This window comes from Myodes glareolus, chromosome 4, assembly GCF_982192425.1.
Source record: "Myodes glareolus chromosome 4, mMyoGla1.1, whole genome shotgun sequence".
Taxonomy (NCBI): domain Eukaryota; kingdom Metazoa; phylum Chordata; class Mammalia; order Rodentia; family Cricetidae; genus Myodes; species Myodes glareolus.
This window is the reverse complement of record NC_142029.1, coordinates 91114882-91139444: the sequence shown is the minus strand read 5'-3', so window position 1 is coordinate 91139444 and position 24563 is coordinate 91114882. Positions and strand designations below refer to the sequence as shown.

General features: G+C 50.1%; 1 protein-coding gene and 1 long non-coding RNA gene across 5 annotated transcripts in view; one reads left to right on the top strand and one right to left on the bottom strand.

Moving 5' to 3' along the window:
- Nucleotides 1-24563, top strand: part of Kirrel3 (kirre like nephrin family adhesion molecule 3) — a 560014-nt gene that overhangs the window by 505271 nt on the left and 30180 nt on the right. For all 4 annotated transcript variants that reach the window (XM_087905734.1, XM_087905733.1, XM_087905736.1 and 1 more), the window contains exons 5-6: nucleotides 12494-12651; nucleotides 22243-22393. In XM_087905734.1, the coding sequence (XP_087761860.1) occupies nucleotides 12494-12651; nucleotides 22243-22393 (309 nt within the window). The remainder of the gene's footprint in view (nucleotides 1-12493; nucleotides 12652-22242; nucleotides 22394-24563) is intronic.
- On the bottom strand, nucleotides 213-23826 carry LOC125416042 (uncharacterized). Its single transcript, XR_015001893.2, has 8 exons — nucleotides 23205-23826; nucleotides 22671-22844; nucleotides 21918-22354; nucleotides 20774-20866; nucleotides 15709-15892; nucleotides 14664-14830; nucleotides 13967-14246; nucleotides 213-8467 (listed from the first exon to the last, which is right to left on the bottom strand). It is a non-coding gene; the product is annotated as an uncharacterized LOC125416042 (long non-coding RNA).

The following is a 24563-nucleotide window of genomic DNA, read 5'->3' as shown; positions in this document are numbered from 1 at the left end:
GTAGAAGTTATGTGGGTGCTCTGTGCTCTGATGCTTCTGTCCTGGTGGGAGCTGGGAGGCTGGATGGAGCCAGAACACAGAGCGAGGTTGTAGGAGTCCTCTTTCCCTCTCAGCCTGTCGGCCATCAATCCACCGGGGGAAAGAGGCCGATGGAGCGACAGAAAGTTTTGCATGCAACCATGAGCATGGGGGGAGGCCTCCAGGAGACAGAGTTCAGTCAATCAACTCAACTTTATTTCACAGTATAAGGAATACATAGGATTGGGGAGCTTGGAGACAGACCCTGATTGCATTGGTGGCGCGCTCCTAAGGCAAAGCTTGGTTTGCGGCAGTGTCCTATAGAAGAGCTCCTCGAACAAGTCTTCTTAAGAGAGATCTAACAGGAATCTGGTTTAGAGACAATGTTTAGATAAGGTCAGTCCTCCAGGCCCAGGGACATCCTCCAGCAAGGCTAAGTAGAGAACAGGAAGCTTTGCTGGGGAGGGAGGGAGTTTCCATATGGCAGAGCTTAGGGAAACCGGCAAGGCTGTGGCAGACTGTGGCCTCTACCAGCCAGCAACGCCTTCCAGCACAAGGCAGTAACAGAACAAGAGATTGAAGCAAGGCTTTTTCACACGTCTGCAGTTACTTTCTGAGTACGCAATAACAGCACTGGGAGCTCCGATGTACGAGTTCTCACCGCGGTGGCAAACTCTGGGGACAAGAACATTTCTAGATGTTGCTTCAACTCATTAATCAGTGTGCCAACCCTGTGAATCTGCTACCGTAATGTCTCCGACAGGCATCTGGCACAGTCAGCTAGGGAATTGGCCTCCAGCCTCCCCTTGCTCCCCCCCAGCAGGATAAGGTCTGAACTAAAGTGGGCTTCCCAGTGTCCTGAACCTCTGCAGGTGACCTCAGATGCCTTCATCTGTGAGAGGGACAGAGCAGAAATGCAGCCTCCAGCTCTCCGTCCTCAGATCCATACAGCGTCACCTCAAACCTAAATGTCGTTCTCTCTCCACTCTCCCCTCTGCCCTCACCCCCAGGAGATGTGTCTGTGCTACTGTGGGGCAGACTGACTGACAGTCAGCTTAACAGATACCCGAAACAATCAGCCAAGAGAAAAAAGCCATTTGGGGTCACATGTGGGAGGTTTTAGTGCATGATCTGTTGGTCCTGTCACTTTGCCTGTGGTTGACACATCATGGTGAGGCCAAACTATTTACCACAAGTCCAGGAAATGAGAGAGAGGAAGAGGATAAGGCCTGCAACCCTTTCCTAGAAAATGCCCCTGATAACCCAGAGACCGCCCTCAGGTTCCTACCAACTCCGGTAACAACTAATGTAGGGACCAATCCTCGAAAGACACGTGCACCACTTAAATCACATGTGTATGCCTAACTCATCAGGGTTATCATATAAAATACAAGCTGTCCTACTAAATGTGAATGTCAGGTGGAGATGCTACCACTAAAAATATTTTTCTAAAGTCTATATTTTGGGGTATCCTCTGCTGAATCTGGGAACCCAAGGCATAGCCCAACTCTGCTGTGTGATGCTGGGCAAGAAACTTAGTTCCTCTCTTGGTTTCTTCACCTCTAAGAGGTGCATAATTACTGCATTGTATCTTTGTTTCGAGAGTCAAATAACATCCATAAAGAATCCACAAGAGTTCTCAGTATTCTGTAAGCCAATGTTCACTTTATGATTACTTCCCCTTGATTGTATCCAAGGCAAAGCACTACGTAGTCAGAGAAAACACAAAAAGAGACAAGACCTCTGCTCCAGAACTGTAGAGGACTTGAAACAAATCCACACATCAATATCACAGCTACGAGAAGAGAGCTATGTGTGAGAGGCAAAAGGGAGGTGCTTGTGGGCCCGGGAGGGAGCTTGTTTCTGATGCAGTAGTGATGGGGCAAGGCACAGGCTATAAGCATCTCCTAAGCAGAGGCCAGTCACACTCTACAAACTGGGGACAGGAAGTCAAGTGTGCCCAAGACTCATCAAGCACCTCACAGACCAGTGAAGCCAGCAGGTGGTAGGAGCACCCAGTGCCACGTGCACTAACAGAGGGGATGTTAAAGCACCACATGAACCTGTGGAGACTGCACAGGGTCCCAAAGTAGGGCAGAGGCTGGAGGGGAAAGGAGGAGGAACTAAGACTGACTGAGAGAAGGACCGGGAGTTAAGAATGCCAGGAGTAGCCTCTTTGCTGACAGGGGAAGATTACAGAAACCTGGCTAGGGTAAGCTCATGATAAGGACCCTCCCAGGAGGAGCAACACAAAAGCAGGCTACTCTAGAGACAAGGGAACTGTCCAGTTCAGCTAAGCCCGCAAAGAAGAAAACCAGAGGCCTTGTAGCCTTAAATGCCCTCTTTGACAACCAACTGGTTTATATGGCCATGGGAGCCACCGAGCATATGAGTGGCAGAGACTGACTTCCAGAACTTTCCCCTGGCCACCATGGAGTTAAGATGGATTGGAGTGAAAAGAGAGTAGATAAATACTGGGAGTCTGTTTCTGAGGCTAGACAAGAGCTCAGAACTCTGGGCAGCCAGACAGCCCCGGAGGCTGTTAATTCGCTTTGCCAACTGAAAACACTGTATCTGTTTTTTGTCTATCAAAAATATCTAGGCTGACATTCCTATAACAAAAGGCGGGTTCTCAAGAGAAACTTGTAGCTAAATATTTAATATTTTACACGACAAGGCAGCCTTCAGAAATGAAGCCCCAAAGACCAGGGAACACTGCTTAGGGGTCAATGAAGAATGAGCACCATGTAGAACTATGGCTGGATGAAAGTGGGTATGACCTAATGGAGAGCAGCTGGGGGGACTTAGCAGGACCTTTTCAGGACATTTTTGGACCCTGTGTAACATTTCTTCCTTTGAGACACACCCTCTAGGGGGAAGGTGTCATGGCGTACTTATAGGAGAGGTAAGTCAGAGAAATTTTATGACCAGCCTTCACACAGAAGAGCTAAAAGTCAGCATGCAGACTTCTGCCATTTCCTTGGTTCCTAATGTATCATAGCTGGGGTATTGTGCCTAAGCCCAGACCTTGTACAATAAACCCCACCCCCAACAGTGAGTGGACAGTGTAGGTGGGCTGCTCTCTACATCGCGCAAACTCACACTCATGCCTTTGAAGCCTGATGGCGCTCAGGCTGCCCTCTGTGAGGAGATAGGAGGGTGGCAGGCAGGTAACATCACCCCTGAGGAGCGGTCTTTGTCCAGCTCCTAATGAGGCAGAGCAGGAGAATCGGAGACTGCTTAACCAATCGCATTCCATATCCGCCCATCAACATCCCTCTGTCCTGACAGCTATGTACCCTGGTTTTGTTGGTTTAGCCCCTTTTACTAATGAGGAAACCGAAGCACAGAGAAGCTAAACCACTTGCCTGTGGCTACAAGCCATTGGCTGTGGGACTCAGGATCTGAACCCATACTAGCTTTCAGATTAGCCAAGAAAGGGGAAAGCCAACTGAGGAAGACAGACTTTGTCCAACAACAGTCATAGGGGATGCGCCATGATTTGAGGAGATAAGGCGTGATGAAAGACTGAGGTAGAGCTCAGTAGTGAAATATTTGCCAAGCATGAGCAAGGCCCTGGGTACAATCCCTAGTGCCCACCCACTCGTAAAAAAAGGAGGAAGAAGAGGAGAAGAAGGGAGAGAACAAAGAGGAAAGGAAGTGGAAGAGGAAGGAGGAAGGGAAAGAAGAAAAATGAAAAACAAAACTGAAGAAGTTGGCAGAGGCCAAAACATTTGACCATTCAGATGACAGCGAGGGACCCGTAAAGGGTTTTACTACTAGAGAGATACTCAAGCACAGGGGGGCTGAGGGGGCGGACTGTTGCCATCATCACTTTGGAGAAGTGTAGAGGACCAGAGAAAGGGTGGAGGTCCTGGGGAAGGGCAGGGTATTTTAATCCAAACTAGAAACCACGACTTCCTGAGTCAAGAAGAGAGTGCAGAAGTAGAAAAGGAAAAAGCAACCTGGAGAGAAGTTCCAGAGAATCTAGCAGACTGCCTAGGCGTGCAGAATGAGGAGCTGGGGTGGAATCCAGAAAGGCAACTCTCGGCATATGGCTATCTTCGTAACTGAACGCTGAGGTCATTTTGCCAGATAGAATGTAGAGAAGAAACAGGTCTTGCTGTAGAAATGGGGACTTTAGATCAGACACGCTGATCTAAGGCCAAGGGCAGCTAGATCTTGACTCTGAGGCTAGAGATGTGCCTCAACCGGTAGAGCGCTTGCCTAGAATGCATGAAGCACGGCATGAAAGTTGCCGCCATGGTAGCTACACGCCGCATTTCCAACCCTTCTTGTAGGAAGATCTAGAGTTCAAGGTCATCTTTCATTACACAGAGTTCAAGGCCAGCCTGGGATACCTGAGACCCTGTTGGGGAGAAGGGTTCTGAGCTCAGATTCCTGCCTGGGTTTATTTTATCAGCATAAAGATGGTAACTGAGTAGACTTTTGAATGCATGGTGTGGAGAATGAGACATGCCTGGCAAGAACAAATCTAGGGAGGGAGCCAAAACCAAAAGAGCCAAGGAGTCTGGGAAGATGACTCAGTGGAATAAGGACATGCTTGCTGTCCAAGCATGGAGACCTGAGCTCAGATCCCAAGATCCCAAGTAAAGTGCCAGGTGTGGAAGCATGCCTGTAACCTCAGAGCTGGGAAGACGGGGTACTAGAGACAGGCTCTACCCTAAACACCAAGCTCTAGGTTCAGGGAGAGACTCCATGTTAAAATATAAAGGAGGTGGCAGGAGAAGTGGCTCAGTAGCTAAGAGCACTCATTGCTCTTGCAGAGGACCCAGCTTTAGTCCCCATCCACGACGTGGTGGCTCACAACCATCTGTAACTCCAGTTCCGGGGGATCTGATGCCCTCCTGACCTCACACACACCATACGTATGTACACATAAATACACAAAGACAAATACTCACACACATACACACACGTGTACACCCACACAAGTGTGTGTGTGTGTGTGTGCGTGTGTGTGTGTGTGTGTGTGTGTGAGAGAGAGAGAGAGAGAGAGAGAGAGAGAGAGAGAGAGAGAGGATTCCCAAGTCAACCAGGCCAAAACTGTCATTATAAGTAGGCTGAACTTAAACGCTCAGTGCTCTTCCTGACTCTGCCTTCCAAGGTATTTGCCACCACTAGCTAATATATTTTCTTCTTAATATTTATCCACATTGGAGTTTCAATTTATTTATTTTATAATTTTCACACCAGGACCATTGGTTTGTATCCCTGGTGTTTATAACAGAACTTGACACATAGTAGGTTTCCTATACAAATTTTCTACGTGGAACATTTGGATAACACTAGAAGGCCACCCTGAAAACCAGGTTCAGGCTCTTAATACCCTGCCATTCGAAAGGGTGGCCAATAGGTGGCAGATCTGTGTAAGTGAAGACACTGGCAGTTGGCATTGCTTGTGACTCAGGCTCAGACGGGAAAACCACAGAAGTGAGCAATCAGTGGCTCTGGCCTGCAGGAATCTCTATCCATTCCCCTAGCAGATGTCGCTAGAGCACCAGCCACAAACCTGGCCTGGCCTGTGCTTTCTGGGGATATCCGAAATCCAGGTGAGAGGAAAGCAGCAAGAAGGGCAGACAGGGGGAGAGGGGCAGTGTCTGAAAGCCCTGCAGGCAGAGGCCAAAGCTACTGGGAATTACAGGGTCAAAATGAGGACAGGAGCGCTGGAGGCTGCTGAGCAGGGCTGCTGAGCCGCAGGGGTGATCTGTAAGAGGCTCCCACTCTAGACAGTATGCCTTAGTATCCACCAGTCTGGATTCTGATTCCGTTACCTTCGGTTGTGTGGTTTTACCTAAGCGATTTTCCTCTTGAACTCAGTTTCCTTGCCTGTAAAAGGGAGGTCTTAGTAGATCCTGATTCAAAGGGAGTTAACAATAAAACAACAGCTGACATAGCCAGCGCCTTTTACATAACCACAAAGCAAACTTGGCATAAGCTGGTAGCTCTTTACAAACCCTCGCCTTGTTCTTTATGACATAAACCTAATCTTAATAACCCCACAGGATAAGTAGTTTTATTACCCCACTTCTCAGATAAGAGGGCTCAATTTGTCAGGTTGTTTAACGTGTATATAATAATAATAATAATAACATAAAAAAAGCTCATAAAATGATGAGTCTCTGCCAAGTTCAGCTAGGCAAACACACACAGCACACTGTATCCTGTATTACATGTGCTACACTGGGTGCAGAGAATCCAGGACCAGGGAAGTTACTATGTAGAGGAGAGGCAGAGGAAACAGATATTTCCCTAGGACATGCTAGATGTTGAGCTAGAAAGGTGCCTAAAATACTATAGACTAGAGGCAGGCGTTACTTGGCCCAACTGAAAGATTGCTTGAAGAGAGTGGCCTCTTAGTTGGTCTCAAAGGTTGGGAAAGCACAGCCTGGAAGGAAGAAGGGGCTGGAGAACTCTTACAACCTCAGCTAAAGAGATAATATTTGCAGAGGGCCTTTCCTACAACAAGGTCCTTTGACTTCATGGGCAGTGAATGGGCTGCCTGCTCTCCAATCTAAGCTAAGAAAGAGTGGAGCCAACAGAGGGATGGGGAACCCCAGAGCCACCCTCATTGTCCAGTCCTCCTGCTTCACGCTCATCCGTCTGTGATTTCTTCTAGCAGACCCCGAAGGCAGGGCTCCTCAAAAGATGGATACATGCAAATGCCCCGGGTCTTTGCCAAGCTCATGAATGAAAGTGAAGCCTCCAGAGGTAACTGGGGTCTCACTGTGACCCCCAAGAGAGGAGCTGTGTCTGACATTACTCACTATAGAGTCCACAGTTCATGACACTAAGCAGATATGAAAGGAAGGGAAGGAGCAAGGTTGTATGTAGTAAGACGAAGAAGATTCTGAAGACGTGACAATTGACCCCAGAGACCCCAGCTGTCCTCCTTCAATTCCAGTCAACACTGAGACTCATGGCAGCTGTTCCCTGGTTCTTTCCCAGAGCTTCTGGGGCAGAGGCTGAGGTGACCTCTGAAATAGGAAATACACACTGCCAGCAAACCTATACTTCTCAGCCAAGTGTCACTGAGTTTACCCTGCGCCTTCTCTCGATCCTGTGAATCAGGCAAACCTGGTTGCTACCCCTACTCTGCTAAGGTACCTCATGATGCCCCAAGGAGACAGACTAAAAGCCACTTCGAACTGTAAACCTCACCAGTTCCAGCTCCCTTCCTAGGAATTTTATAGAGGTTCTTCATATCTACTTAGTCAGATCGAGGAAGCACTTTGCCCACCACTCTCCTGAGAGAACACACCCATGGGGTGGGGGGGCAGAGTCATGAAGGGAGGAAGGGAGGAGAAAGGAGAGAGAGATAGAGAGATATTATAAAAACATGGACCTCATAAACCAAGGTCCGCACTTAATCCCAAGGGAATCTTTTATTACTTATTCAACAAATGTATATTGGGGAGCCTCTGTGAGTTGGCTACCGACCTTAGGCACAGTGATGCCAGGGTGGCCATGACAGATGAGACCTTTCCTATTCTTTCTTGGCTCTTCAGTCATGAAGAAGATACAGTGAGAAGTGTAAACATAAGGCCATGGGGCTCTTATACAGGATGAACAGGGTAAGCCTCTCTGAGAAGATGATGCTGAAATGGCTCCCTCGTTGGCCCTTAGGCAGAGGAGCTGATTGGGCTAGGACCTGGTGAAGGAGGAAGATGGATGGATTGGTGTCTCAGGGGCACCAGGAATCATCATCATGAGTGAAGGTGTTTGTGGGCAACTCTGAGCCCAAATCATGTTTCAAGAACAGTAGGGAGCCCCAGGGGTTTCAAGGCAGAATAGGGACATGGCCCATTCAAGTGTTCCATAGACCACTCCATTATAGGACGAAGAACTCACTGCTGTTCAGTTAAAGGCCAGCTCTGCCCCCCCAAGCCTAAGTTCTGTGAGTTCCCCCATGTTGGTTGAAGGCAGGAAGAGCGGCTGGCTGGCCTCCCACCCTCCCAGCTGCCACACAGAACCTTCTGTGTGAATGCTGCTGACTCACGAGGCAGTTGTGCCCAGATGGCTGTCTGTGGAGCCAACCATCTGGGTTGATATAGTATCTGAGGAATTCCTTGAAACCCAGCCAGGAGTCCACTTGAGTGACCAATAGACTCTGGAGGGAACATCGTCAGCGTTGCCCCAAGATTGTACCTGGGCTATTCAGAGGGTTTGGCCAAGCTGATAAGTCAAGGCCAATGAGTCAAGTGAACTTGGCTCTGTACAGTCAATCACTGGACATCAAACACATTCTGGACACTCCAGAATGGGGCAACAGTTCTCCATCCCTACTCCCAGGCTGTCCTCCATCAAACTGGCATTGCAAAAAAAAAAAAAAAGAAAGCTGGTCACAAGCTCCAGTTCCAAGTTTAAGGCTATCCCAGAAGGAATTGAGGCTCAGGGGTGTTTCCCAGCAACTTCTAGATGTAGAATCCTGTTGAATGGGGGGGGAGAGATTAATTGATTAATTTATCAAAAAATGTAAAAGCTTTACCTCCCTGGATATGCCTTCCAAAGCCACTCCTTCCCTTCTTCCTTCCTCCCTGATAACTTCAGGCCAATCTCTTTACTGCTCACCTCAGTTTCCTTGTGTCGATGCAGAATTTACTGTGTTGTGTCTCCCCAACCTCTAAAGAGACCCCCTTGTTCTCCACAGCAAAGTTCGGAGAGGGTTTTCAGGGGCTCCTCACCCACACAGAATGAGAGATGAGTGCCCCATACTGCTCACTGCAGCACAGGTACCAGAGAAAGGACGTAGCAGGGAGAGAGATGCTAGACGCTGCCCCAAACCCTGGGTGACAGGAAGGTCAACTACAAAGTTACCACCCCTGTGGTGGGGACCCATATTAGGAGGGTCTGTTCCCCTTTGTTCAAGCCAACTGGGCGAGATATGTTCACCCTGGCCAGTCCTGGAGTCAAAACCAGAGACAGCCTGGGCTCCACCGGGTCTTCCCCGGGCCACAGTCCCCCAACACTTAATGCAAATTTAGTTCCTGACTGACAACAAGAGCAACACCAAAACAGTCAACTATTTTTGTCTCCAGATTAATCACCAAAAGGCTAACGCTTCCACCTTCCTTGTGATTAAAAATTAGGAGACCAAACTCTATAGTGCTCAGGATAATAACCAAGCCTGTGAGGGGATGTATGAATAATGCATCTCCAGGCCTGGGCTTCTCAGAGACTTCCTCCCCTCCCCACACGGCCCTAGCAATGGGCCCCCATCTGAATGGAGAGGTAATGAGTAATCCCCCCCAACACACACCTCCCATCTGAGCTACAGCTGCCAAGAACGAGTGTTAATTTCTATTCAGTCGATAGCCCCCAAACGTCCTCCCTCCTCACCCACCCCACCCTGCCCACCCCACCCCCACCCACCCCTCCCACCCCCATCTGGTGTGCAGCGAGGCGAAGGCCAATCAATAATGCATGGCTACATGAATAACCAGCATGATAACCACTTATTTGGGAAGATGTAATCAGGACCCATTCTGAGGGTGGATGTTTGTGTGTGTGAATGTGTGTGCGTGCCGGAGAACTCCCACAACACAGCCCCCCTCCGCTCGCAGCTCCCCTCATCCCCAGTCCTGCTAATGCAGTCTCCTCAAACACAGCACTGGTGAAGCAAGAGAGAAGGGAGGGGTGGGGCCTGTGGTATGAGTTTCTAGGAAGAACATTCACACTCACAAGTACTCACACACACACACACACTCACACGCATTCACACACACACACCTTGACCAGAATATAGAACAGCTCTAGGTACCAAAGCCAAAAGCCCAGACTACTCAAACGTGGCTGCTCTCCCACATCCTAGGAGACGAGCTCCTCGTTCTGGGGTCTCATTGGTCAGAGAGCATGCTGGCAACAGGACTGATGAAACGTCCCGAGAAGGTTGTCAGCCAACCCCCCCCCCATCTTATTCCAACATGCATCAGTGCTGGGGGAGTGTTCACAATTTCTGCCTGAGGACACTGCCTTCCAGTCATCCTCTGATCCAGGGCACCTTCTACCATGCGTGTCTCTTGACCCATCATTGCAAGTCAGAAGATGCCAAAAGGGTTAGGTGGTCCTTCTGCTCCGGGACCAGTTGTTCTAGTCCAGGTCCAACTTGGGAATGTGAGCTCCTCTTTCTTCAGCACCCAGTGCTGAGAAGGGGGCTGCCTCTACTGAGAACTGCACAGGAGCACCCAGAGTTCCACAGAATACTGCAAGCCCCAGCCCTCACTGCTGGAGGGGCCCCGCTCAGCCCCACTACAGGAAGCTGAAATCCCTTTCATCAGTCGCTAGTCACACCCCCATTGATGGAAAGCCTTAATTAACCCCCCCCTTTGCTCTCTGGCCACGCCTACCCCAAGGAGGCCACAGGCACTAATAAGAGGGTATAGTGGGCACAAGTGGCCGGTGGTTATCTTCAGTGTCCAGCCAATACCACCCTTCCTCCTCCAGCCTGGCAGCTCCAGGGCCTCCTGGAGAGGCCTGGCTTCAGAGCTATGGCATGGAAGGGTTAGATAAGGCCAACTTTCTCCCTGGGCCAGGATCTTTATGCCATCCACAGCTGGTTTGGGTAAAAAAGTGGTCCCATTTTCAGTGGCCCTACACAGTTGAGGTTCCTCAGGAAATGGTTCTGCAGGGCTATTAGAACTGAGTCAACCTTCCATCAGGACCATACAGGGATAGGTGAGGTGACCAACTTAAAGGCTTGCTGCTCGGGGTACTGGCTTAGCCAAACAAGGGACCCTTCTGTGTGTTAGAGAAGTCCAATGGACTAGATCGGGAGCCGACAGAGGGAAGGAAGGCAAGCAGGTTCTGCAACCGGGCGCCACTGCAAACCACAAGCATCGGTGTTGGTTTGCCCTGGGTCAGGTTGGAGGGATGCTTGCTCTAAAAGCCCATAAAAGACCTCTGCACTAGGTCCTCAAACCCTGAGGACACACTCACCCACCTGACCTTCATTCCTGTGAACGTGCAGATTTCCCACCTCTGTGTGTCAGGTGAGACCCTGAGCCCCTTCCAGCCTCTGGGGCTAATATAATAGACCCTCTCAGGCGATGGCAGAAAAGATAGAGGTTCCTCAGGGGACAGTCTCTTCAGATAGTCTCCATGAAGCCTGACATTCATGGCTTGCCCATGGAGCAATAAGGACCTGGGAAACTTAAATATGCCCGGAAGCACCAGCCTCAGAGGCAGCCATGTGTCCTTAGTCAACTCCTGGCTTCCCAAGGTCATCTTTCTAAATAATAATTGATTACCTCCATACCTGTACATCCTACAGTGTGGCCTTCACGGTAATCAAACATGGTTCATTGGAGCCAGCAGGTGTCTCTGCAGATGCTTCAAGGCATGAAGTTCAGTGTTGGCCCTGCAGGGAGGGACCTTGCTCCACAGGGAAGGGAACAGTCCCATGTCCGTTCCCCTTTGGCACTATGGATATGGAACTGCCAGTCACTAACCACACTGTTACTTATAGAAAAAGAAAAGTAACTCCTTCTGAATGGGAATCAGGGTTCAAGAGCTACTCTAAAGGACAGAGCTCAGGAAAGGCCAGGGTGGAAACTCCAAAGAACCAAAGACCCTCCCTGTCACCTGTCACCTGAGGGAGGGGACCAGGCTGACCAAGGGTCAAAGGTGCAGCTCCCAGCCCCCACTCTGCTATACTTTCACCATGTGACCTTGAGCAAGTCCCTTGGTGACCCTCAGTTTTCAGGTCTATGTAATTGTGATGAAAATAGTGTTTTTCCTTCAAAACTCTTGTGAGAGATGCAACAAAAAGAAAAGAAATGTGGAGGCCGATTAATGACTCACTTATTAAAAGCAGGTACTACACTTGCAAGAACAGGGTCTGGTTCCCAAGACAACTATCAGGCAGCTCACAACTGCCTATCACTCCAGCTCCAGGGGGTCCAATGCCTCTGGCCTCTGTGAGCACTGCCACTCGGGTGCATGCACACACACAACTAAAAAATAAGATCCTAGGCCAGGCAGTGGTGGCACACGCCTTTAATCCTAGTCCTCGGGAGGCAGAGGCAGGCGGATCTCTGTGAGTTCGAGGCCAGACTTGTCTACGGAGCAAGTTCCAGGACAGCTAGGACTACACAAAGAAACGCTGTCTTGAAAAACCTAGCAACAACAATCATCATCATCATCTTTAAAAAGAAATAAAAATAAATCTTTTTTTTTTTTTTGAAGTTGAAAATAAAGATCCTGCAGGTCCCTGGTATCTCTGTTGCAAAGGACTACTTCTTCCCGGTCGGTGAGACTAGCTAGGGACACCTGCCTGTGCTCACACATGCTTATTCCTGCCACGAAAGATGAAGAACAACACATCCTTTTACTGTTACTATCATTGTAATACAGAGGGCAACGCTCTTTATCAAAGTATAACCATTATTGCTATCATCCTCTGCCATGTCAAGCAGAGTCCTACCCCAACCTGACCTCTCTGCTCCTCTCCCCACAGTGCCACCCGATGACCCCATCATCCTAGGGGGGCCTGTGATCAGCCTTCGGGCAGGAGACCCTCTCAACCTGACCTGCCACGCGGATAACGCCAAGCCCGCAGCTTCCATCATCTGGCTGCGCAAAGGAGAGGTCATCAACGGGGCCACCTACTCCAAGGTGAGCGGGAGCAGGAGATGCGGGCGGGGGAATGGGCAGTGGGACAAAGGATAAAGGGAGGCAAGGGTGGAGGGGTCGGGCACATGGGGACCAGCTCTGTCTTCCTCCATGTGGAAGTGCCTCTGTTGTTTCGCTATCTCCCTGTGTTTTGTTTGTTTGCTTTATTGGTCACTTTAGTTCTCAGACTGTTTCTCCCACTAGCCTCCCTGCTTCTGCCCCCCTCATCTTACCCCCTGACTAGCATAATTATATGTAAAAACCCCAGAGCAAGATACGGTCAGAAGAGCAGACTTGAGGCAGAAGTAACCGGGCCTGGAGTTGCCACAGCTAGTGCGTGCTCCTCTGAATAACTGTGTGCCACCCCCGAAACGCCGGTGTTGAAACCGTAAGCTCCAAGAGAGTGGAAATGGAGCTTTGGAAGGTGGTTATGTCATGAGGATGGTGTTTTCACGATTGGAATTAGGGACCTTATAAAAGAGGCCCAAGAGAGAAGAACTCTGTCCTTTCCGCCATGTGCGGACATTGTAAGAGGATGGCCACTTACAGACAGGTGTCTGACCCTTGCCGTTCACAGTCAGTCTGCCCTGTCTTGGGCTTCTTACCCTCCAGAACTGGAAGAAATGAACGTCTGTGGTTCTGCTGCTGTCCAGCTTACAGCTGTTTGTTTGTTTGCTTGTTTGTTGTTAAAAGAGTCTGAATTGAAAAAGACTTTTTTCCAGAAAATATAGTAAGTTAATTTTTTAGCATATTTCTCCCAAGTGTTGTATGGACTGTACCCATGCTAACAAATTATGCATTGTTCATCTGAAGTTAAAAGTTAATAGGCCATCCTGTGTTTTAGTTTGCAAAATCTGGCCTGCTTTCCACGGCTGCCTAATGAGATGCCAGAACAGGGACCCAGAAGGCTAATCTAAGCTCCATGCCCTGATGTACTTGCCTATGGACCTGTCTCTAACTCACGCAGTGGCACCCAGAACTGCCCCTCGTGGTAACTACTCTTTTACTTTGTTTTCTGGCTTTTATAATGTTTTGACAGCTTGTGGTCTCAAAGACCCTGGGATATGAAGCCGACCCAGGTTAACCAGTCCCCAGAAAGAGTTAACTTACTGTTCACTCTTTGGCCCATCTAGAGGCCACAGCCCCATGCTCGCCTTTCTCTGCCTCCTGGAGTCTCGAGTCTAGAGTGGTCTCTCCAAAACCAGGAATCAGAAACAGCAGATCCCTCTACAGCCCAGCGCCCACTAATGCTAGTCAAGTTATCCAAACCAAAAGCTGTGTGGCCCCTACCCTGCCTCCCATCCCTTTCCCCACTAACCACAGCAGAGGTGCATCACACAGAGCCCTCCACTCCCAGTAGCCTGGTGTGGCATGGTTTGCCATGCCTCTCCTCTTGGGGACGGTGAATAGCAATCCGTCTCTGCAATGGCGATGGCTCCTTCGTCTGTTGGCCTCACTGTCCACGAATATGGTCAGAAATAACCAGTGCCTCACACTACCCCAGGAGACTTTTATGCAGGCCCAAGCGGGGTTTACATCTTGCAGAACGTTCAGGGTAAAGGAGACCTTTGGAGGGCGACTGATCCAAACTCTTCCATCTAAAGACAAAAAAAAAAAAAGACTTTGAAGGGAACAGGACCAGAACCAAGGTGTCCCTTCACCTAGACTTTCTTTCTCGGCCTCTCCCAGAACAGGCTCAGATCTCTATGGGTCCCAAGAATACCACCAGAGGCTAAATCTGAGGATCAAGCAAAGCAGGCTCTGGGTTCTGAGGTTGGGGTTTAATCTTTCAGGGCCCTGACTCAGGGTCCTCCGTTTCAGAGGGTGTCAAAGACACACGTTTGTTCTTTAGTTCAGATGTCCAGCTGGCTCCTCCCCGTGGGCCCTACAAAGAAAAGAAATGACTTTTCTATCCACAGAGGGTGTAAAGAAAGGCCTTTCCTATTCTAATGACAGTTCCTTCCCATCCCAAACTGACTAGACTGCCAACAGCGGCTGATCAAAGTTTGGCTTACCACGCAGTTCCTGGGGCCAGAGCCCCAAACAAAAGGTTTCTCTTAGACCAGAATCCACCCTAGGAACAACGCTTTCTCTTGGGAGATAAGTCCTGGGTGGAGCCACCCTGTGAGGCCGTCCGGAAAGGCAAACACACAGCCCAGGAGCCAAGGTCATCCAAAGGAGGCTGGGAAGGAAGAGAAGGGTGTTCCTCCGTTGGAGGTATCTGTCCAGGGTCACTCTGAAGCTGGGCCAGCCTGACCCACCCGGGATATATGAACAGAAGGGGACTTGACTCCTCTAGTGAAGGCAGGGGTCAAGGTCACTCTATGAGACCTATTCTAGGCTGACCTACTCAGAAGGCCCACACAATGGGTGCCTCAGCAAGCCTGGCACACTGCCTTTCTGGAAAGGATACCGTGTGCCCGTCCTTGCCCAGTCCCACTCCATTCTGACTGCCACAAAGGGAATAGCAGCCAGGCCAGACGCCAGTCCCTGCCAGGCCCTGCTCTCTGTAACCCCAGGCAACTTATTTCCTGGGCTCGGTTTCCTCCTCCGAACATGAAAGCACGGGGAGAGACACTCAGGAAGGGCTCTAGCTACCACGAGCTGTAAACCCATGGATTGGAGCTCAGCATAATGGCAAGCATTCCAGCAAGAGCCATGGGGCCCGAGCTGAGGAGCCACCACACCCCATCTCCTCCCAGGAACTCAGTCCAGGCCGTTCCTTCTCCAGAACTGCAAAGACAATTGTCACCAGCCAAACAGTATTTCTGGCTTCGTTACAAAGGCAGAAACATCAGAGGGAGACAGAGAATACACAAGTACACCCCCACAACCACTCAAACACAGTCCACAGTGAAGTCCCCAGGAAGCAGCCATGACAGATTTGGACCTAGGGCCTTTCTCCCGTGATGGCAGTTAAGTCCACTGACGCTGGGTGGCCTGAATGTGATTCCGGCCTCCACCACCCTCTAGCTATGAGATCTAAACTTTCCATGTCTATCTCATCTGTATACTGAGAGCATCGCTAGCACTCGGGTCTCGGGACAGCTGGGGACTCACCTTCCTGGCAGACTGAACCTGCAATAAATACAGCCGTCGGGACCGTTGCCGGTCCTCTGGGTCCTCACACCTGACCATCTGCATGTTCTAGATGCTGTGGCAGTGTCCAAACGGCGGCGGCCTGCAGGCCGGGCTCCCATCACATCATAATGTTGCCTTAATCGCTCCGCCTCAGTTTCCCCAGCTGCAAAATGGGACCACTTGTTAGGGTTATTGTAGGACTCAAAAGAAATCACACACCGAAGTTCCTTATAGGGCTGGTGAGATGGCAAAAGCATTTGCTGTCAAGCCTGGCTACTCAAACGCCATTAACAGGACCCCCACGGTAAAAGGAGAGAATGAATACCCACAAGTCGTCCTCTGACCTCCACGTGCACAGTATGGCATGTGTGCACGTGCATGTAATACACAAACACACACATGAATGTAAATTGCTTACTTCATTTCATTCTGAGACAGGGTCTCACTACGTAGCCCTGACCAGCCTGACCCTTACCTTGCAGACCAAGCTGGTCTTGATCTGCTTCCCAGTACTAGGATTCAAGGTGTATACCACCATGTAAATTCTTTCAAAGTTCCTTGTAAGGAGGGTGGAAGAGGGGAAGGACTCTGCATTAGCGATTTTTCTCATTGTTGCGACAAAAATGTCTGACAAAAACAACTTAAAGAAGGAAAGTTTATTCTGCCTCTGAGTTTGAGGGTAGCATTCACTACCTATAGTAACGAACTGTAGGGGAGGGTATACCTGTGGGGAAGGCACACGCTGGAGCGTGAGGCTGCTAGTGTTGTGCCCTGTCTACCTAGCATGCACTGCAGAGCTTGTCCCTGTGGTCCGGTGCTACTGTGAGTCGCTTGGCTGTGCTGCAACTATACCATAGCTGCCTGCCAGATCTGCTGAAAGAAGGGTGGGAGGGGAAGGGCTGCCTCTCTCCCATCACTCACGGACACACTGCCTAGGGAATATAGGGACACCTGGGATTCTCCCTTGTTCCTCCTGCTTCTCTGGGCCTGATACAAAAATGGATGTCACAGGGCACGCGTCTGAAACGCCAGCCAATCTGCAAGCCCTGGGAGGGAGGAACAGGGGATAAAAATGGAAGATGCGTATGGGCTTAGCCGGAATGGAAACCTTTCCTGGGCGGCTCTCTTCCCACTTCTGCTACATCCCCAGGGAGGGTGATGAGGCTCTGACCTGCTAGGGGCCGCAGAGAAAATGCTGTTGTCTTAGGAGATATAGCCATCTATCCCCACATCTTTGTCTTCTCCACTCTCAGGCTACCTGCCTACTCCAGGGGCCGTCAGTCTGCCGCCCCAGTCTCCACTGGGCCTGGGCTAAGAGGAGCTCCAAAGAGCTTGCTCAGAAAAGGGATGCCGGCTCACATCCCCCAGGCCCTCACTCTCCCTGCTACACACTGTCTCCTCCAGTCACCCCATCACACTGCGGTCAATCTGTCAAATTTGGAGGCCCAGAGTGTCTACCCTATTCTATGTCATGTGATAGCCACCTCCACTCACCTTATCAATGAAAGACATCTCTTCTAGCCCTAGGGCAGAGGTTATATGCAGGGTCTCAGGCAAATGACACTGTGCAGACCTATATTATACATGTATGTAACTCCTATTCAGTCCAGACAACAACAGGCCTATAGGGACCCTCGAGTGTCTATAAAAGGGGAAACAGAGAAATGATTCAAAAAAAAAAAAGACACAGCAGGTGGGGAGGTGAGTGGGGAGGGAAAAGAGAGAAGGCCTTGTTGCCAGGCAATCAGGCCCGCACAAGGCCTCTCCAGGCTGTTTGCATATCAATGAGCAGCCCATATTTAGCACCAGAGTTGGGGCACCCACACACTGCATTGCCTTCAGGCTGCCCATCTCTGGGGGCTCAGCCCGGCTTTCTACCACTCACCAGAGGCCCTGAGCGGGTCGGAAAGATCTGCCACCTACACCGGGCAACTGCCCCAAAAGTGTTCCCGGCCCCCGGAGTCCAGCCTCTCAGGCCAGTGCTGAGAAACCAGATGCCATTTCGGTGACCTCAGGACTGGAACAGTGAGGGTGCGGGCACAAACAGGAAGCTGCACCGGAGCCAGTTCTGTTCAGATGGGCACCGGGAGCCTGGCATCCTCACTGAAGCCCGTGAGAGAGTTCCTTAGACGCAGTTACTGGGCAGAAGCCTGTGAACGCCCACAAACAGAGGTGGGTACACACACGCAGGAGAGAAGTGGAAATTCACTCTCGGAGAACTATGCTCCGAAATATTCATTCCTGGCCACACGATGCTGTCAATGCAAAATCTACAGGTTTCACCTTAAAGGGAATAAGGGGTGGTTTAATTTGGAGCATTTTTGAGCAACCATGGGACAAGAACATTGATTTCTGTTTCCCTAAATTTTTAATTACAACACAAAATCAGTTTTGTGAAGTTTTTATAGTTTCAACAGAGTAAAAACAGTCACAAATGAAGGCAAGTTTAAAATTACTTTGGTGGGTACATCAGAGAGGTAGGCATAGTAAGATGGGTATACTTCTCTGTAGGCCCAAGATGTTATCTGAGCTTTTGGATTGGAAACTAGTGATCTGCTAAGTTAACAGATCCTAAAAAGTTTATCTATTAGTCCCAGGATATTAGTTCTGACACAGAGCGGCTGTTCTGGTGGGCTAGAATCTCTCCACGATACTGAAATGCAATCAGTCTCTACAGACACAGCTGACTTTCAGGAATTTAGTTCCCAAAGCCTATATGTTGTATATTTGCCCAGTCCTGGCCACTATTGGTTGGTATGCCAACAAGGGATAGATCGCTGTAGATGCATCAAAGTCTCATCAATAAGCCTAGGTCCAGAGTCTGATGCCACATTAGTGCCCACCACGCTCCAAGGAGGTAGTGAGTGAATCAAGAAACTAGTAACACCGTTATAATCCATCCCCAGCCCCAACCCCAGAGCTGATTTGCATGCTAGTGGAAGCCTCATTGCCTGAGGAATGCCCCCAGAGCCAGACTCTGTGAGGAGAGGAGGAGGGGAGAGAAGTGGGGGGCACAGGAGTGAGAGAGGCAGGGAAGCCGGTCAAATGATAGACAATCCCACTTGAATGACACCTTCAAGTCCACCAAGTCTCAAGACCTCATTTGCATATAAGAAAGGTGATAGAGAAGACTTACAAAGGAGGAACAAAGCAAAAGATAAAAGAAGAAAGAAGTTCAAAAGGGAATGCGGGAAGGGGAGCAGTGGGCAAGGGGGACCTGGATGCATCTGTCTACTCCCCATTCAAATACAAAACTCAAGATTGTCCATGGGAAGGAAATCACACTTAATCAAGGGTCAGCCCTAAAAAGACGGAGGGGGCTGTCATCTTCAGAGCATCATCTTAAGAAGCATGGGTCCATGAAAGGCCTTCTTAGAGATGGAAAGGAAACACGATGGGACAATAGGCAAAACGCTATGCTCTGAGCAGGGTTCTGCTCTTGAAGTCAGCGTGGGCACCCTGGATCTTTAGACATACATCTTGGTTTCCAACGATCTAAACCTCGTAGCCATTTACTCTCTTTGCCAGAGCTGATGCCCAGGACCGGAATAGGAATATGTCACCCACGCCCATTCTGGGCACACCCAAAGATCACCAAACGTTCTGGGTTCTATCCAGCTAAAGAAACGTCGTAATCATTTGGGTGTATTATTCTTTGGAACTTAGGGTACACTGCAAAGGGAAAGCCCATAGAAAGGGGCTCTGCCAAGAACCGCTCCCCCACAGAGCCAGCAAGGTATGCTCATGGCCACCTCGCACCCCTCTGGGCTTGGAGCCTCTGGCCTTCCTCCCCATAGCCCTTCCACAGCTGTGTCAGCAGATCTGCCTGAGGGGCCGACAGACACAGCCCTTCTCCGTGGGGCTGCTGCCCAGGCTCTGAGCTCTTCCGAGAACTGGGGACCAAGGCCAGGCACGCAGCCGGCCTTCTACGCCCCTGGTTTGCTACTGGGACACTCGCCTTCTCCTCATTTTCCTTTTTGTTTAATGAACACATCTTCCTTTTTTTCTCTCTAATTAGGTGGAACAAACAACTTGAACCAGAATTTTTATTTCCCAGAAAAGCACCCGCCTGGACACAGTAAATATGTCATTAATCATCATTCCGAGGCGGAGGAACACGCTGGGCTAGGGAGTAGGAAAAGCAGTCCGAAGGCCTAATTAGAGCTAGGCCTCCCTGCTCTCTCCCACCCCCACCCTCAGAGCCCCACTCCCATCACCAAGCCCAGGGCCCAGCCTTTGGAGGGGTGCTTGGCTGAATCAAACTTATGTAAAGGTCCCTCGTTAGCACCTCAGAAAAGGAAAGGAAAGGAAAGGATATAGAGGAACAATACACACTCTGTCCCCTCCTCTTCCCTCCCCTCCTCCCCCCATTCTACCCGGAGGTCTTATTTTCTTCCAGGAAATTGTTCTTATTATCGCTTAGCTATTTATAGAGGTGACAAGGTCTGCTGAGCAGCCCCAAGCCAATGTGGTAATAGGGTGCAGGCTGTAGCTCCCTCCGAATGCTGGCTTTGCTTTGGGGCTAAAATACACCCCCATCGAACCCTGTTCTGGGACCGCGAGTTGTGCCTCTGGCCCAGAAGCTGACCTGCAGACCATGGGCTACTAAGACTGGCCCTTGGACTCCTGGATCAGGCCACACCCCTCTCACTAGCCCCTCTGCACAGGGTTAAGACCAACACCCCTCCTTCCAGGACAGAAAGTACTAGAAGGCTTCAAGCCCCAGAGTCTACATCTGGCCAGCTGTAAAATTACAGGAGCAAGTGCGAGGCCGCTCTTCTGTTCCATCTTCTGTTATAGACTGGCTTGACCTACAGTAGAAACCACTTACCCAGAGGCTCACACCAGGCTCTACACATCCCAGAGGCCACAAGCTTGGCCCCGAGTTAAGAAGGGCCACGCTGAGCTGAGGACATAGAAGATGACCGCAGCCGTGAGCTGCTGTCAACTTGCTCAGTCACTGGCCTTTGTGGGACTCGATCACTGTGTTGCCAGCAGTAGGGCCCAGGTCAAGAATATCAGAGTCTGTCCTCGGGGTACCTACTCTTACGTGTGAGTCCCTGTTCTGCCCAGCAGTTCACTTTGAACTCAGCAGTGGCTTGCAAAATACAGATGATGCTTCTTCCTCGCAACAAATCTGACAATGAGAAAAAAAGCCATTGTTATTTTAGGAGAGCTGTTCAATAAGTACAGTCACCTATTCCTTGGCTCCTGTCCAGGTAAAACAAGGTTATATCCTTCCCTGTAGGATGTAAAGTTCCTTCCTTGAGGGGACATCTTTAAGTCTGAACAGACTCCAGTGCCACACGCCATGGCCCTCTGCCTGCATCTTTGTCCCTCTGTGTGCCTGTCTTAATGGGTTTCAAAGTAATGGGGAAGACTCTGGAAAGAGGGACAGAAGAGTGAAGGGGGTGGCAGTCATAGGGGAGGAACCAGTTACGGAATAGCGCTAGGCTCCAAGAAGAAAAAGCAAAGACCCTTGGCTTATGCTCATGTCTTGGTGCAGCCGTAGCACGGCACCACAACTTGGTGCTTACTGCACTGTTGGGGCTGTAGAGGCTAACAGATCTGAAGCCAAGCTGCCAACCGGGCTGTGCTACTTCAGTGGTGCATAGGCCTTCCTGGTCTCTCCTGGCAGCTCCCAGCATTCCTTGGTTTGTAGAAGGAGCATCCTAACTTCTGTCTTCACCATGACAAAGACTGCCTAAGTTGTGTCCTTTCCAGGAAAGGACACTTTCAGAACCCAGGATGGTCTCATCTCAAATCCCTTAACGGACTAATCAGCAAATGAATCCCCCTTCTACAAAGGGGGAAGACACAAATGTCAGAGGGAAAGGTCCACCCACTGCAGAACCCCAGTACTCCTTCGACCACTACCACTTGAGCAGGAGTTTGGTAGTTTTGCTGCCTGGATGAGCCTTGCCAGACGGAAAGCACTGGCACCGGCCACGCTGTGGTGTGGTGGAGCTTTAATGAGATCGGGAAGTGCAAGGATTTGGGAAGGTGCAAGGCTTACATGGGGAGATAAAGGCAGGTAGGTGCACACAGACTGCTGATGTCCTACCTGAGCCTGCTCTTAACTCCTTCTCTCTGTTTACTGCAACCCCTCCACTTGCTTGCTGTGGATCCAGAGTCGCCAACATCAGGGGTAGAACACAGAAACGAGTTAAGGTCTAAGGAGCACCTACCTATCCAAGGTCTGGCTTCCAGTCAGCTAAACCTGATTTCTGCTGAGCTTTTGACATGCAAGTATGGGCTGTTTTTCACACAGCACGGCGATCTCTCTAGTCCCTTTGTTTTTTCCTTCCACCATCCAGCATTCAACCAGGTCAAGACTGTAAGGGAATTCCCCCAGGTCTGAATGGTGACTGGACCCCGGTCTCCTGAGCCAACCCTCCCAACACTCGCCATGCACAGCTCTTGCTTCTCTGACCGGAGGTCTGTCTTTCCCTCCCGGGTCATCTCAGTTCAGTAACACGAGACCTTCTATTCCTTCACCACCTCTCTCCGCAGACTCTGCTTCGCGATGGCAAACGTGAGAGCATTGTCAGCACCCTCTTCATCTCCCCGGGAGATGTAGAAAACGGGCAGAGTATTGTGTGTCGAGCCACCAACAAAGCCATCCCTGGAGGAAAGGAGACCTCAGTCACCATAGACATCCAGCGTGAGTACCGACAGACTCTGTTCACCCCGGCCAGGCTCAGGGTTGGAACCACCCCATGGGAGTGTGTGTGCGTGCGTATATGCAGGTGCACAGAGGCCAGAAGAAGGCAGTTGGGGTTCTTCTCTACCAACGTGGCCTATTCCTTTGAGGCAACGTCTCTCCTGACCCTGGGTCTGATGTTTCCTATGGCAGCCTAATGGACTTTTGATAGCTCCAACCATCCTCAGTTCCCTGTCCCCCTTGAAGCTGGGGTTACACATGGATGTGGGATGCCTACCTGTTATGTGGTGCTAGGATCCAGAAGTTCATCCTCGTGATGGCACCGCAAGTGCTTTCTAACTACTGAGCCGTCTCTCCAGTCCCCTAAAGCTGATGAATTTAAAAATACTTTCTCATATCCCTGATGAATTTTGGGCATCTCTGTGTTCCGCCCTCCAGAGTTATGGGGTACCTATAAAGTACATAGGGAAGAAGAGAGATTTGTTAAGTATTGGGTAGGGTCTGAACATTCCGCCAAGGCAACAGCGTTCTGGGGAAGGCTCTACTTTACACTATGCTGCCATTTTCTACTAACAAACCCCCACCCCCACCCCAAGGTTGTTTCTTCCATTCTGCACTCAGGGACAGTGGAAGCAGAGAGTTCTTACCAAGCCTAGGGCTAGGGAGATAAAAGAAGCAGGAGAGAAAGACCTAAGGCGATGCTCCTTGTCCCGGACCCTGATCCCACCCTGGGTCTTAGCACCACCCAGCCAGCAGGTGAACAGCTGTGGCTAGAGCAAAGCCCGGCTCTGGAAAAAAGGTAAGATGCTACCTAGGCATGTGGTCCAGCATCCAGAACAGATCTGTCACCAGGGACTAGCTCGGCATGTGGTCCAGCATCCAGACCAGATCTGTCACCATGAACCAGATCGGCATGTGGGCCAGCATCCAGACCAGATCCATCACCATGAGCTAGGTGGCTCTAAACTTGTCACTTCACTCTGATAATTCCAGTTTCTTGTCTGATTTGCTGATACCATCCAAGGTCTCTTCCTAGGAGCAATCAAAGCTGAGAGCTCTCTCACACACAAACCAAATCTGGGGGAAGTGAGGGTGGGAGACAATGAGTGTCCAAGTCTCTTGCTTCCTGCCTGCCATTTGTGACACTGTGGCATTCCTGTCCTGTTCCATAGCTGCACGCAGGCAGGAGGCTGTGCCAGCTACAGAGTCCCATGTAAACACAATTTCCCTGGACAGAAGCAAGGAGAAACATTTTTACTCCATACCACTGTCCACTGCCCCGTGAGAAGCTAGTGACAAGGCTGTCATCGTAGGCCAGTAGATGGTAGTGAACACCTTTAATCCTAGCACTCGGGAGGCAGAGGCAGGTGGATCTCTGAGTTTGAGGCCAGTCTGGTCCAGGACAGTCAGCGCTATACAGAGAAACTTTGTCTCAAAAAAAAAAATAGCATTCCATGTACATTCAAATACATCAAATACATCCTTCCTCCATATGCACTCCAGACAGAGTGCTGGTTGGCCTGGCTACATGCTACATGGATAACAGGGTTGTACCTGAAATGATGCAGGAATGAGGCCAGCGTGAGGCTTAGACCCAGGCATCAGGTTCCTGGCTGGGATTCTGCCAAGGTAGTACAGAACAGTGATTGGGGTCCAATATTCTCCCTGGTTTGAGTTCAGGCTTTGCCAGTATTGATTGGCCTCATTAGTGAATTGGTTTTGGCCTCCGATTTTTCATCAATGCATGAAGAGGATCACATCTACCTGTCTCTTAAGGTCACAGTTCAGTGACATCATTCATGCCAACCCCTAGCACCGCAGGCAGCACATTCTGATGAAAGTACAGGCTGGGGTTGAAATCCACGGTGACAGGTGTGTGGTGGCCCTTCTCCAGATGCCATCAGACCCATCCATTTGGCCCTAGCTGGGAGGTGTTTATATATACCTAAAAATAAAAAACCCGGCCCTTCTACATGCCTCCCTCCTCCTCCCCCACCTCTCCTTCCTTCTCCTCAGATCCACTTGCTCATTCAGTGAGCATCCCACTGTTTGCAGTGGACACCACAGGCTGGATCTGAGCCGCCTTTGCAAACCTGCTCATTTTCTCAGTCAACCACGAAGTCTCCAAACTCAGCAAAAGCACATTTGTTGTTTGTTTCCCTTGGTCTTT